At 43.8% G+C, this 15154-nt stretch overlaps 1 protein-coding gene across 10 annotated transcripts in view; it reads right to left on the bottom strand.

Moving 5' to 3' along the window:
- PAK5 (p21 (RAC1) activated kinase 5) overlaps window positions 1-15154 on the bottom strand; it is a 178854-nt gene that overhangs the window by 65729 nt on the left and 97971 nt on the right. For 6 of the 10 annotated variants that reach the window (XM_073339628.1, XM_073339626.1, XM_073339625.1 and 3 more), the window contains one exon: window positions 1781-1995. The exons of 2 other annotated variants lie outside the window; for them this stretch is intronic. In XM_073339628.1, the coding sequence (XP_073195729.1) occupies window positions 1781-1995 (215 nt within the window). Of the gene's footprint in view, window positions 1-1780; window positions 1996-4405; window positions 4552-15154 lie in introns of all 10 variants that reach the window. 2 more of the 10 variants (XM_073339631.1, XM_073339632.1) reach the window with 1 other exon arrangement.

Here is a 15154-nt window from a genome sequence, read left to right as displayed (position 1 = left end):
CTAGTCAGTCAGGGCTCGATCCTGCAGACACTTATGCACATGTGCCTATGGCTTCAAAGGGACCGTTCACATGAGCAAAGCTGCTCACATGTGCAAGTCTTTGCTGGCCTGGCCCCATAATTAAGACGGTCTATGTGCAGCTGACAAATCCAATACATTTTAAAAGATTTTAAGCCTGAAGACGGATCACTCAAAAAAAAAAATCCATAAAATGGATGAGATTGCAGCAAAATAGTAATCTGATTTTTCCTCTCTATAACATCTTTGTTAATTTATGGCCAAATACCCACTGGATCAGATATATGGTGCTCCGGAGGGGGCCTGTGGAATGCAATTGTCCTTATTCGCATTGACATCTAGCAGGCAAATGCCTTCCTGCTGTTTCCTTTACACAACAGCATCAAGCTATTTTAATCACACCAGAAATCCTTTGCTCTGCAACAATCCTGATCACGCCGGTAGAGAGCGCATTACACAGCAGTTGGCAGTAAACCTGACTTTGGCAAGGAGGGATTAACAAATACAAATGGATGGTTTGTATTCTTAGAATTGATATTTTTTCGTGGATGGAAAGAAGCCAATAAGAATTTTAAGTCCCAGAGCTTCTCTTCTAGGCTAGTCAGAGTCAGCGTAAGAAAGAAAGAGCAGCATGTGTGAATATGAGAGAGAGAGAAAACACATGCATTCACATGTCAGGTGTGTGATACAGTAGAGCCATCTGAACATGCCCCTTTATCATGCCCCTTTGACTGTCTCACCTGCACTCTGCCCACTAACCCATCTTCCCTGAGCTTAGTCTAGAACGTCTCAATTTTAAAGGATCTTAACACAGCTGCCCTAATTATTATTTTCTTAAATCTTCCTTCTCCAGGTGTAGTGCTTCTGTCTCCACATTACCCTTGCTTAAGGCCCAAAATGGACAAATCACTCCAGTGCCAGGTATGTGATCAGATATCTTGCAGCCCTGCAGGGCTAGAAACGGGAGTGCTATACAATTGGAAAAGGGAGACTTGCAGTTGTCCACTCTGACATGCGACACTTTCACCTAACCCTGGACAGTGCCAATTGCCCTTTGGAGGTATGACATTTTTATGCACATAAAATCTATTTTAGGTCATTTTTATGTTTGTTTTTAAAAATACATTTGAGAGAGAGTATTCTCTCTCCCTCAAAGTATTTAATAACTGATTTGGGGTATAGCCCTCCACTAACACGTTATATGTTGCATGTCTCAGACTAGGCTCTTTGGGATGTGGACAAAATCTTCCTTTTGGGTTGGACAGTGCTTAGCATGCTGTGGCCTGGATCCTGACTGTGTGCTACCACAATGCTATTAGTACTTGTAAGAAAGATGAGACAAATGCAATATACACATACATCCTGGTTATACTGGAGTCAACGGCAGAGCTCCAATTGACTTAAAAGGTCCAGGATTTAGTCTCATGGCTATAGTGGGGATGAAAGGAAAGGAAGGGAAACTTGCTGACTTACAGTGTAACACATGACGGCCCAGTTTCTGAAATTGGTAGCAAGCGGGTGGACTGCTGTATCTGCATTGATCCGTGGCGAAGTCGGTGAGACTCCAGGCAGGCCCAGCATTCCATCTGTACCTTACCAATAGCAGGTCCTGGGCCAACAAATATGCATTTGGTGCATGAACAAGTATAACCCTCAGTCCTACTGGAGAACATGTACCAACATTACTCCTGTAAAACTGCCAAGAGCTGGAACCTGCATGAAAAGCTCAAAGACAATAGGAAACCCAGACCCTGTACACTACCTTCATGGGAGCAAGCTGGATGGGTGTGATACATGAAGGGTCCACCATAGGCTTCGGCCTGTTTGCAGTGTCTGCTAGCAAGCTGTGCCACTGTTGAGGTAGTCCTGTAAATTTTTGTTCTCTGTGATCAAATCCAGTGTGAACCCGGTGCTCAAAATTTGACGGTCCAGAAATTTCAAGTCTTTTCTTTTTCTTTCCAAACATGGTGGAAAAACCTGAAGGGAAGGGGAGGTGTGGGAGAACAGAAACAAGAAGTAGTTTATCTTGACACTGTCTCAAATTTTTAAATCTGTCATCATTACCTGCAGAGTATAAAACGGATGTTAGTTTTTACTGATTCAAAGTTTCCAATTCCGCCTCACTTACTCACATGGAGTAGCGCTTTACTCTGCACATAATCCCACTGGCATCTATTGGAGGTCTGATATGGCCCTAGTTATGGTAGGATTATGAGGTGTTCAGATACTTTCTGTATTTATCCTCAAAGTGATTAGCTATGTCATGATAATGATGATACCTAATATGAAACAGAAATAAATAGAAGAACTTGCATCTCAGAACTATAGGCCAGATGCTCAGCAAGCTTAAATCTTGGCAAGAGGACTGTTTTCACCAGCCGAGCATCAGGCCCTAATACATTCACACTTAGATTGCATCCTGCTGAAGTTAGAAGAGGGTTCATAGCTTGTCCGCCATTTCAGTAATGCAAGACAAGCAGAGATCCTGCTTCAAATTCCAGCCACCCTTCAGCATCTTCACCTATACTAGCAAAATCTCCATTCATGCAGCGCAGCTTTGCCTTTTGGAGAGAAGTGATTCCCTGTGAGAAGAGAATCATGCCTTTAATATCAAGGGTCCGACTGTGCCATTTAGACACAGCTCATAGCAAATGAAAGAGTGGAGCTGCACAGCCCTTGGGGAGCCCAGGAAACATCAGGCACACTGAGGCTGAGCACCTGCTACCACATCCCTCTGCAGGAGCAGCTTGCTATCCCCGGCACGGCTGGCTAGCATGTAAAGGGGGGATTCAGAGCAGAGGCACCAAACTTTCTGATTTGCTGAAGGGTGCTCGACCCTGCTCTGCCCAAGGCCCCACCCCCACTCCACCCCTTCCCCCAAGGCCCCACCCCCACCCTTCCCACCCCTACTCTGCCCCCACCCTGCCTCTTCTCCCGCCCCCACTACAGATTTAGCTGCATGGTGAAGTTGGCTGTTTCCGTGATCATTGGTGCATTTGCTTTGAAGAGCACTCCGTTGGGTCATCTTGTCTACCTGCTGCACAGTGACAGGCCTGGTTTCATTATCGTTCTCCAACAATCTCCAGCACCTTTGGGATGGGAGTTTGATTTAGCCCTGCGGAACTTCAGCGATGGAGATTTTACAGCCACCCCTGGACAACTGTTCTATGGGTTGTTCTGATAATGCCTTTTGGGATATTTAACATTTTTTTCTGCTATGATTTAATCCGCAAGAGACTGACTAATCATTCCCGGGGCTAGATTACCCCTAACCCTTCGTGGCTCTGGCCACAGCGAGCAGACGCTGCTTGCCCAGTACTTGCAAGGGATGGCCAGAGAGGGTCAAGGAGTGGGCGGCCAGATACACAGGGGAAAGATGGATAAACTGTACCCTGTAAAGGGCTGAAGTAATTTACTCCAGATCCCACAGCAAAGAGGTGCAGGGGATGAACAGCACACAGTCTGAGTCACAATTCTCACCCAGGCTACTCCCAGGGCAGGACAGCTTCCACACCACCACTTACTCGGAGCACAGCCTAATGGCTCATTCCAGCCTACAGTGTGTTCAACACCTTGGAGAAGGGCCACATTTCTAGAGCTTTAGCCAGATTGCTGTGGGGTCATTATACCAGGGAAGAGGAAAGATTCCCAGCAGCTAGGGAGCGGGATAGGTTGGGATTTTTTTGGGAGGGGGGAAGGAAACCATTCCTGCTGCCTCATGCTGGACAAACCCTCTCTCCTCCACCTAAGTCTGTGGCCCACTTATCTCTGCTACCAGTATTCAGCGCATCTGTTGGACTGGGAAACAGCAAGACCTGAAGTATTTGGAGCAAGCACAGAGGCGGCAGCTTGAGCTAACAGGTCGGTGGGGCCAGCAGTGCTTGAAGATGGGTAGAAGTCTGGAGGACATTGGGCTCATGGGAAGCAAGTCTAGCCCTGGGCTGGGAACTGGCTGTGGGGCTGGAGGAGGGGAGGGAAACAGAGGAGAAAAAGGCAGTCTTTCTGCTGCTTGGAGACAGGATGTAAATTGGATGTTTGTCTCCAGGTCTTCTGTAAAGAGCACACAGCAGATAGGAGGATACTCCTCCATGGCCCTCTAAAGGTTAAAACCATTCTTCTTAGTTTTGTCCTCCTTGACTGGTGAGAATAAATTGATCCCCGTACTCTTTATACCTTCCCTTTACATATCTGTAGACAATTATGTCTCCTTTAAGCTTATTTTCTCCAGATAGAACAGGCCTAGTTCTTTTAACCTTTCCTCATAGGTCTTATCTTCCAAACCTTTCACCGGTTTTGTTCCTCTCTTCTGAGCTCTCTCCAATTATTCTGTCTTCTTTGAAATCAAGTGCCCTTTAGTCTCTCTCTCTACTGCTAAGATCTTACTTACCGTCATTTTTAGCTTCCTTTTGTGAAGTCTTATCACTCTGGTCCCCTCATCCTTTCCCATTCTTAGCATTCTGATCTCTTATTTTGTTTCCACTGGTGCCTAAGTATAAACCTGCACTCTCCAAGTTTTCAGCCATTGCTTCATTTCTGGGAAGTATCAAATTAAAAAACAAAAACAAAACAGAAACACAATAACAAACGGGAGCCCATGTCAGTGGAATCCTAATGACAGCAGGAGCAGGCTACCTGGATCCACCTGTCAGCTCTTATTTTATCTTTAGAGAGAGAGTAAGCTCTTTGGGGCAGGAACCATCCTTTCGCTCTGTGTATTTGCAGTGCCTAGCACAAGGCTGTCCTGGTCAATGACTCCAGCTTCCAGGTGCTACAATAACACAAATATTTTTATCCTAACCCATGGTTTTGCGTTGACATTTCCCATTTTTGGTTTTTAGCCCCTGGCAATTTTTTAAAAGTTTAAACAAAAGTAATCCCAATATTGCTAGCCTCTAGCATTCAAAAAAACAAAAATAGCCCCCCCAGTCAGCTCCTCCCCCGAAACACTAATAGCTTAAAAATCTCAAGATTTTAAAAAATAAAATAAATTGGGGTTCGTTTTCTTTGATGGTTGAAGCTTTCAAATGCACTTGAATAATGGTTTTAAGCTTTTCTCTGAAACCCTCTGGGCTAGAAACGTACTTATCTTTAAAAATCAAAGCTGAGATTCTCAGGTGTTCACATGATTCCAAGACCTGGGGCTTTAAGAAGGACAACTACCATAAGACTTGCAATAAAATCATGAGTTGGCAACACTGCAGTGCCCTCCATTTTGAGTACAAGAGAACCTCATAAAAAAGATATCGCAGCTAGAACTGTGTGGGAACTGGATTTCCCTTTTATACATGAAATTTAAAAAAAATTCCATTCTGAAATGGAACAAACAAAGAACAACAACAAAATCAAAAAAGTAATTGAACTTCCTCTGAAACAAGATTCAGAACAAACCCGAGAAGTGTCAGGTTGATCAAAACATTTTGTTTTGATTAAATTTTAACATTTCATTCTGATTTTGACTTTATTTTGTTTACACATATATTTCATTCCCGTTTTTGTTTAAAATGTTTTGAAACAAAAAAAGTTTGAATATTTCATTCTGAAAACATAAAAAATTGAACTGCACAACTCGAAACCCCAAATTTTGCCTAGCTATAAATCCACCAAAAATTATGGTCTCCATCATAAAGCCTGTATATTTGGGCATTATACAAAATATTAATTGTTACCTAATTTTGTGTTCTCTCTGAGAAGCCAGGAAAGATTACTGAGCAATTTAAAAAAAAAGGGGGACGGACTTTTTTTTAAACAACAAAAGGAGCTTTGCTTTCCAGGATGAAGAAGCTCTGCTGGCCAATAAATGGACCATATATTTCTTTCTTATTTATTCTCTAGAGCTACTCAAGGCTCTGATCAGTTCCATAATATGGAATTCTCTGGCTTGGAATGCCCTAACTGGGTGCTCTTTAAGGGCTTGTCTTCACTACGGAGCTAAATCGACGCTGCTGCAATCGATGCAGCGGCATCGTTTTAGCAAGTCTAGTGAAGACCAGCTCAACTGATGGGAGAACGCTCTCCCATCGATTTCTGTGCTTCCGCCTCTCATTGAGGTGGAGTAATGTCAGCAGAAGAGTGTCTCCCATCGACACAGCGTAGCGTGGATCCCACGGTAAGTAGATCTAAGCTACGTCGACTCAAGTTATATTGCTAACGTAACTCACATTGCACAGCTTAGATCGACCGGAAGCTGTAGTGCAGACCAGACCTAAGAGTCTGGTGGAAATGAGTCCCTCTTTTGACAGATTTATGAAGTACAATGGCAAGAGTTCTTCCTCTCCTGTGCAGGTTTCTTCCCTAGCTACAAAGGAACTCGGCCACATTACAGCAGGGCTCAAGCCCTTTGCACCTTCAGTTCTTCAGCCATAAGTGTATCGACCAATTTGCAGCAATATATTTCCCCTACGCTTTTGCCCTTGTAGCTAAATTAGCCAGACACACAGAAGGGTAAATGCTGCTTTACGTGTACTTAGTGACCATATCTGTGCATGCTCAGTAGGTGACTTTCACAGAGGCATAACTCTGATAAAAGAAAATATTCTCTTGAAAAAATAAAGGCTCTTTTCCTGGCTGAGGGCTATATCTATGCCACATTTTAACTTTCTACCTCCAGCCATTTCAGCTATCATGTGACTCAAAAATCATGTTGTTAGAGCTGATCAAAAATTTTCCAATGGAACTTCTGTCTGGGAGAATACTATCTTGTTGAAATCTAAGTTTCATGGAAACCAGTCTATTTTGACTATTTTAAACTGAGTGTTCTGATTGGATTACATGCATGAGGTGTGCAAGTACATTTTATCATGTGAACACTGACTTTTCTAGCAGGATTCTCAGGGAGTATCAACTGATGTGAATTTTTCAGATAATGCGAGAGGCTGCATGTACTCTTTCTATTTTGAAATACCCCAGCTTTCCTTTGTAGGAAATCACATGCAAACCTGTACCAGCTTGCCTCCATGTGTAGAAACCAATGACTGGTGTATAGTGGATCTTTTAGAGAATCATAGAATATCAGGGTTGGAAGGAACCTCAGGAGGTCATCTAGTCCAATCCCCTGCTCAAAGCAGGACTGATCCCCAACTAAATCATCCCAGCCAGGGCTTTATCAAGCCTGACCTTAAAAACTTCTAAGGAAGGAGATTCCACCACCTCCCTAGGTAATGCATTCCAGTGTTTCACCACCCTCCTAGTGAAAAAGTTTTTCCTAATATCCAACCTAAACCTCCCCCACTGCAACTTGAGACCATTACTCCTCGTTCTGTCATCTGCTACCATGAGAACAGTCTAGAGCCATCCTCTTTGGAACCCCCTTTCAGATAGTTGAAAGCAGCTATCAAATCCCCGCATATTCTTCTCTTCCACAGACTAAACAATCTCAGTTCCCTCAGCCTCTCTTCAGAAGTCATGTGTTCCAGTCCCCTAATCATTTTTGTTACCCTCCGCTGGATGTTTTCCAATTTTTCCACATCCTTCTTGTAGTGTGGGGCCCAAAACTGGACACAGTACTCCAGATGAGGCCTCACCAATGTCAAATAGAGGGGAACGATCACATCCCTCGATCTGTTGGCAATGCCCCTACTCATACATCCCAAAATGCCATTGGCCTTCTTGGCTACAAGGGCACACTGTTGACTCACATCCAGCTTCTCGTCCACTGTAACCCCTAGGTCCTTTTCTGCAGAACTGCTGCCTAGCCATTTGGTCCTTAGTCTGTAGCGGTGCATGGGATTCTTCCGTCCTAAGTTCAGGACTCTGCACTTGTCCTTGTTGAACCTCATCAGATTTCTTTTGGCCTAATCCTCTAATTTGTCTAGGTCCCTCTGTATCCTATCCCTACCCTCCAGCGTATCTACCTCTCCTCCCAGTTTAGTGTCATCTGCAAACTTGCTGAGGGTGCAATCCACACCATCCTCCAGATCATTAATGAAGATATTGAACAAAACCGGCCCCAGGAACGACCCTTGGGGCACTCCACTTGATACCGGCTGCCAACTAGACATGGAGCCATTGATCACTACCCATTGAGCCCGACAATCCAGCCAGCTTTCTATCCACCTTATAGTCCATTCATCCAGCCCATACTTCTTTAACTTGTTGGCAAGAATACTGTGGAAGACCATGTCAAAAGCTTTGCTAAAGTCAAGAAACAACACATCCACTGCTTTCCCCTCATCCACAGAGCCAGTTATCTCATCATAGAAGGCAATTAGATTAGTCAGGCATGACTTGTCCTTGGTGAATTCATGCTGACTGTTCCTGATCACTTTTCTCTCCTCTAAGTGCTTCAGAATTGATTCCTTGAGTACCTGCTCCATGATTTTTCCAGGGACTGAGGTGAGGCTGACTGGCCTGTAGTTCCCAGGATCCTCCTCCTTCCCTTTTTTAAAGCTGGGCACTACATTAGCCTTTTTCCAGTCATCCGGGACCTCCCCCGATCGCCTAGAGAGCATTTCTACATTATGTTCCTATGCAATATCCTTTTCTCTGGCCTTGACAACAGCCATTATGCCTCACTCATGTCCATGGAGAATGCTGCTACAGAGCTCATCTTCCTATCCTGTAGCTGTGATTCTGGCAATCCTCTTTGCATCCCCCTGCTGGCTCCCTCTTTTCATATCAAGCATAATCTGCTTGTCTTCACTTTCAAGGCCCTCCATAACCTATCCCCACCCTACTTTCCATTTTTCATTCAGTATCAAAAGCTCAGTTCCCACCTCTGAGCAGCCTATGATATTAGCTTCCATCACCCACTTGTTACAAATTTAACAAGTGTCTTTGTGCTTTCTCCCATGCTGCCCCTCACAGTGGGGAGAAACATCTGCAAAACTAAAGGAGGACTTGTGGCACCTTAGAGACTAACCAATTTATTTGAGCATGAGCTTTCGTGAGCTACAGCTCACTTCATCGGATGCATACCGTGGAAACTGCAGCAGACATTATATACACACAGAGATCATGAAACAATACCTCCTCCCACCCCACTGTCCTGCTGGTAATAGCTTATCTAAAGTGATCATCAAGTTGGGCCTCTCCTCTGCCATAAAATCTACAAAAACCTGACAGTAGATATGCTGCCAGTGTGTTGAAACCATTGCCAATCAGGCTGACCAGTATTGTTATTGTTTCACTGTACTCCCCCCATCACTGTCTGTATCCAAACTCTTACACTCTAAGCTTTTGGAGGGCAAGATTGTCTTTGTTCTGTTTGTACAGCACCCCCTACCTCAATGGGGCCCCACTGAGGCTACTCGTTGCTACAGTAATACAAAACTAATAAATGATTTCTTGGACTGAGGCCCTTAACTTGCTCCATTAAAGCAACGGCAGCTTTACCCCTGCCACAAGTGAACATAGGATCAAACCGTCAAAACTATCTAGACCAGTGGCTCTAATTCTTTTCTGCCAATGTATGCATTCTGATCCTTCTAGTGCCAGGTACTTGTGGTTGATTGGAGCCTGCTGCTGTATGGAATGGGGAAAGGGGGGAAATTTGTTACTCCCCTCCCCCCTGTTCACGTAGAGCTTGTTTTCATCTAGTTCCATGTTGCATTTTTCTTTAATGAGTTCAACAAATGACACTGTTGTTGATCAGAATGTATGTCCTCTACCGTCAAACCAGAAGATTCCATCTATATGTAAGATACTGGCACGTGTGTGCGCAACTCGTCCCCCCTCTTTGCCCAATCCAAATAGCATGAGTGTCACACCCCCAGCTAGAGAGCTTTGGCAGCTCATGCTTCTAGTTCTTGAGGACCCTGGTTTTCAATTCCTGGTGTATTGGCCAAGATGGCAGCCATCACCTACACACTTCAGAAAGGAGAGGCAAAATTAAAGGGAGGTTTTCTGCCATACTTACTGTTACACGAATTAATAGTGTTATTGAGTAACAAGTTGGGAAAGCAGAGAGCATACTAAGCAAATGGAAGAGCAAGAGTCCTAAGGTTTATAAATTGTTTTTGAAATAAACTCTAGACACATATCAACTTCTTGAAGATAAGTAATTGGAGGAGTTTGTGCTTACGCCTCATCAAAAAACCTTTTGTTGCTGGCACAATATCCCTGTATTTTGAAAGTTAATTGTAGTCCAGGTAAACATCAGTTCTGGTCCCAGAGAATTTTAATCCCTTCATGGTTATTTCTGTAGACCACAGAATTTAATCCAGAGTCCAGGAATAAAAAATTCAGGTCACCAGGATCCATTAGCAGAGGCAAAGGTAGTGTTGTGAAGAGATTTAAAAAAAAAAAAAGTCCCACTAAGTCTATTATCTCTTGATATCACCACCCACGTTAGTGCTCCCAGTTACTAATTTAATTCTTAGCACCATCCCCACAGACTCATGGGCATTCTGTTGCCTTTAAATTAATGTAATATTTATAAATGGCTTCCTTGCAGGTCTCTGTGAATCTACCCCCCCCCCCAGAGGAGGAGGAAATGGGGCTAGATGGATTCATAAATTTGTTACTGTTGAAAGAAACAGAAAAAAGTAGGTGAACAGTTTCCTCACCTTTACTAGTACCTTACTTGTGAATAATCCCACCAATTTCAATAGGATCACTCAGAGCAAGGTGCTACTGAGAGGCAATATGGGTGGCAGATTCTGCCGAAATGACAGCTACTGCTACATTGATTTAAACTAGTTCCAGCAGAGAAAGCATGTCCACAGAAAAACCAGTCACATGAGGATATTTCTATCATAACTATACTCCATTTGTACTAAAACATGTCTGCAAACAGCGCATTTATTCATTTGAATGTTCATCTGGGAGGACTGTCAAGGAAACAACCCTTCAATTATTGCAGAAGATGACATTAAGTGTGGCAATAAGGCATAACGGCAGGTATGTTATCAATAAAAGTGCCATAACAACTTAGCAATGGCCAACTTTAAAGAGGAACCCATGTTTATTTTATAACACCCCCACTCTGCTTGCAGTGCCACAGACTTATGAGGTCTTCCTGATTCATGGAGTAAACCAAGACACTGTAGAACAGATTAGAGATTGCCTTTGTCTCCTAGCAGAGAAAAGAAGGGCATGGTGGTGTTAATCTGTACTAACTCCACTGAAGTAGCTTATTACCTCAGAGCAAGGTTGAATGATGCTTTCTCTCAGATCACAAGGCACAAAGCTGATGCCTAAGGGAGGAATCCCAGAGTTTGAGTTACTTATATAATCAAAGGGCTCAATCCTACTGCCTGGTGAAACCAATGGGATTAGGAGCGGACCCATATTTTCTTTGCAGATTGAGGGCCAAATTTTCTGCTGATGCAGATGTCAATGAAGCTGCACCAATTTACCCCAGAAGAGAATTAGTTATGGAATATTCATAAAGTGGAAACTCCATTGTTTATACCACAGTGCCTTAAATGGCATACCTTCCTAATACAGTTTTCCTTAGGACAGTACACGATTGCTCCAGGTTACAGACCATTAATGTAGGCCCTACTCAGAGTCCTCTCTCCCTCTGCTATTAGGGCTTCTATTTTAAATTGCTTTATTAAAAAATAATTTTAAATATTTATACTCCATGGACACACATTAATATTGAATGTTCAGGGCCCCACACAGATGACCTCATTTCCTCCTCTCTCCCCCAGAGGGCTGAAAGACCCACCAGGCTGAATCCTACATCCTCATGAGGGACAGAGGTAATAGATGCCACCTGAAATGGCTACCGTTGATTTGAAAGAGTAGAGCCGGAGATGGGAGAAAGACACTTTAATGCTGCCCCTTCTTCCCCCTCAAATTAATAACTGTCTGGAACTTCAAGGGAAAAACTCTTTCCCCTGCCCTTCCCCCTGCACCAAAAGGAAAGACATCAGCTGCATTAGGAAGGTTCCCTTCTTCCCTCAATGATCTGGAGCCAGCTCCAGCACCTTTCTACTTCAGTCCAGGGCTAGGTGGCATGGAGAGGGTGTATGCTATCCCCATCTGTCAGGCAGGCTCTTTGTGACTTGTGCCAGCTGGCACAGGTCAGAGCAGTGCATAGGTAAATGAACTCAGTCATTTAAAAAAACAAAAACACTTGCCTCATAAACGTGCATGAAGCCTACTCCTATGTATACACTGAGGTAATAATTTTCAACCAAAAAATAACATTTGCAAGACTTGTATGAACTACAGAAACCCAAGTTGGCTCTCACTACAATAATTCACTAAGAAGATGCTTTGTCCTAGTGAACCAGTAGAATCATCCATGTTACCATGCCAGTTAGTACAGCTATTCTGCCAGGAACGGTAGGTCAATATTTCTTATGTAAACCTCTTTTCTTCAAAAACACATGGCTGGATTGTAAAGATTCACTCTAGGGTGGCATTTTCGATATTGCATCTCAGCCCAAGAATACATTTTCCTTTTAGCCATTAAAAATTGAACTCATTTTCAATTATTAAGAGCACAACACACTAAGTTCACCAGTGTTTAATTTTTTCCAATGACTCCCTGCGGGTCATTACCATGTATTCAGCATTAGTCCCTTTTAGTATTAAAATGGGCTAGCAATTAGTTTTTGAAAATTAGCTCTGTGCACTTTGAATATTCATCTCTCTCAACGTTGGAATGGCTATACACTACACAAAGGAACTGTACAAGATTCCTGCTTAAACGCACATTTACATAAGGTTAAAGGGACACGGTCAGCTTACATTTGATCCCAAATCCAAGCTGTCATAAAAAACCTAGGAACAACACCACCACCAACGTCCCCACATTTATGAGACCCCAGGTAGAAAGTTTAACGTTCTATACAAGATGGACCCCAAACACTGATTCACTTAGCACCTGAAAGCAGAGCTTATCTGACTCATTTGTATTGTTCACACTGAGGGTCCCGTTTGCCACTCCTCCACAGGAAGGCTAATGGAGAGGAAATCTCTGCTGAGAGGTCTCCCCCATTATTCTGGGTGGCGGGGTTTGCCCTATCTCAGAACAGGACACGGGCTCCACCCTAGCTCCTGGGACATCAGAGGGACCATCTGTTCAGAGGCACCGTGCCTTCACCCAAGCTGTTGCCTTGGCAAAAAGACTGGTAGCACATGTTCATTGGAGCCATGCAGCCAGAGGCTGTCCTTAGATGCCCCTTCCCCCGGCCCATTAAAGGGGGATCCTTACCACAGCCAAAAGCGTACTACAGCCTTTGACTGTTAGTTTTAAGAACATAAGAACGGCTATACTGGATCAGACCAAAGGTCCGTCTAGCCCAGTATCCTGTCTTCCGACAGTGGCCAATACCAGGTGCTTCAGAGGGAATGAATAGAACAGAGTCTAGGGACACCATCCCTGCCCACCCTGGCTAAAAGCCATTGATGGACCTATCCTCCATGAACTTATCTAGTTCTTTTTTTAACCGTGTTAGAGTCTTGGCCTTCACAACATCCTCTGGCAAGGCGTTCCACAGATTGACTGTGTGTTGTGTGAAAAAATACTTCCTTTTGTTTGTTTTGCCATGAACTTGCCTGGGTGAGAGGGGACTCGTTGGGGGAGATGATGCCTATTTCCATTCTGTCCATGGCCAGCCCACTGCCTACCAACCTTCCCCTAACCCAGACACCTGGACAGCCCTCAGTAGGAGATTCTGCTCTAGATTTCACCAAGCCCTCTTTCTAATGAGGAGGGAAAGATCCACATGGTCATCTTGGGAACACAATCAGACCCTGGGAGAATTGTGTAACAAATAAAAGTGAAACTTAAAAAAACAAAAACAAAAAACAAAACTTAAGAATCCAGGGCATTGTTAGTAGCGAAGGTAAAGAAATGTGTGCTTACAACAGGCAATTAATATGCTAACAGTTTCCCTTTAATAAGCTTTTCATTTCTTAATGGCTTTCCGTAACAGTGACCTCAATCATTCTATTGTACAGTAAACAATGCAACAGTGCACCATTAGCCTGCCAATTTCCGCTCGTGTTCTCTGATTAATATTGCCCTTTTCCAATACTTGATTGTAAACTAAAGAATATGAGTTGAGCAACAAATCAAATTCAAGTGAGGATAGATTGTGTAGCTAGTGCTTCAGATGAATGTATGCAGGGCAAGCGTTCAATCCTGAGGGGAAGCTAATGTCCACTTATTGATTCATCGTAGCATAAATCACTAGGAAGTACACTGAAAGCGAAGCTAAGACATTGACAGAAGCTCCGATTCTCCTCTGACGCTGGTGTAACTGCATTGACTTAAATGGAGTTACAGCTCATTATGCTGATACAAATGAAAGGAGAATCAGGCTCATAGATTCTGATATGCAGCGAGGCCACAAAAATTAGTAAATCTTAAATTCAGAATGGAGAGGAATTTTCAAAGCACTCAGCATTGGCCTAACTCTGTGGCCATGGAATTTTATTGTGGACTTCAGAAGGAGCAGAGTGAGGCCAATGCTGAGTGCTTTGGAAAAATCTCACCCGTAACTACATAAGCACTCAATGGTGCCATTAAAGGGACAGCTCTTTGCAGTGGGTGCGATTCTGCTTTAGGCAGGCAGAATGCCTCTGGGAGCTCCAGAGTGCACAGTGCCAACCCACCAGCTGCTACACCCCTTAACCGGATTCAGCATACTCCCGTTGCAGGCTTATCCCCACTCTGTGAGCTGGAGTGGAGGTATGTATATGCAGCATGGCTTGTCTCCTCCTCCCTGTGCCCTCTTTGGTGCCTTCGGGATCCTGTGCTCTCCCCCTGCACCATTGGCTCCAGCCCTTATGCAAGCAAGGCAACGAGGGGAAAGCTCCTAGTGCTCCGGCCACGCACCCGCATACAGTCCAGGCCACAATCTGGCCCTGCACTATTAGAGCTCTATCAATTTTAGTCCATTGATCTCAGCCCCAAACCAGATCACTCGGGCTTTGTCAGGGCAGGAGTGAATTACATCATTAAAAACATACATTACTGCACGTTAAAGAACGACTGGCCAAGTAACCAATATGTAATCACCCTTAAAGTTACAGGAGTGCTGATCCAGACCAAAGACACATGAAATAAGGGATAAAAAACCAAAAGAAGTCCTACCCACTATTCTGTGCCAGTATGAGATCATGGCTAAACTGAGCGGCACCTTAGAGACTAACAAATAAATTTATTAGTATCTAATGTGCCACAAGTACTCCTTTTCTTTTAGCGAATACAGACTAACACAGCTGCTACTCTGCA

The sequence above is a fragment of the Lepidochelys kempii genome, chromosome 3 (assembly GCF_965140265.1).
Source record: "Lepidochelys kempii isolate rLepKem1 chromosome 3, rLepKem1.hap2, whole genome shotgun sequence".
NCBI lineage: Eukaryota > Metazoa > Chordata > Testudines > Cheloniidae > Lepidochelys > Lepidochelys kempii.
This window is presented reverse-complemented; position numbering and strand designations above follow the sequence as displayed.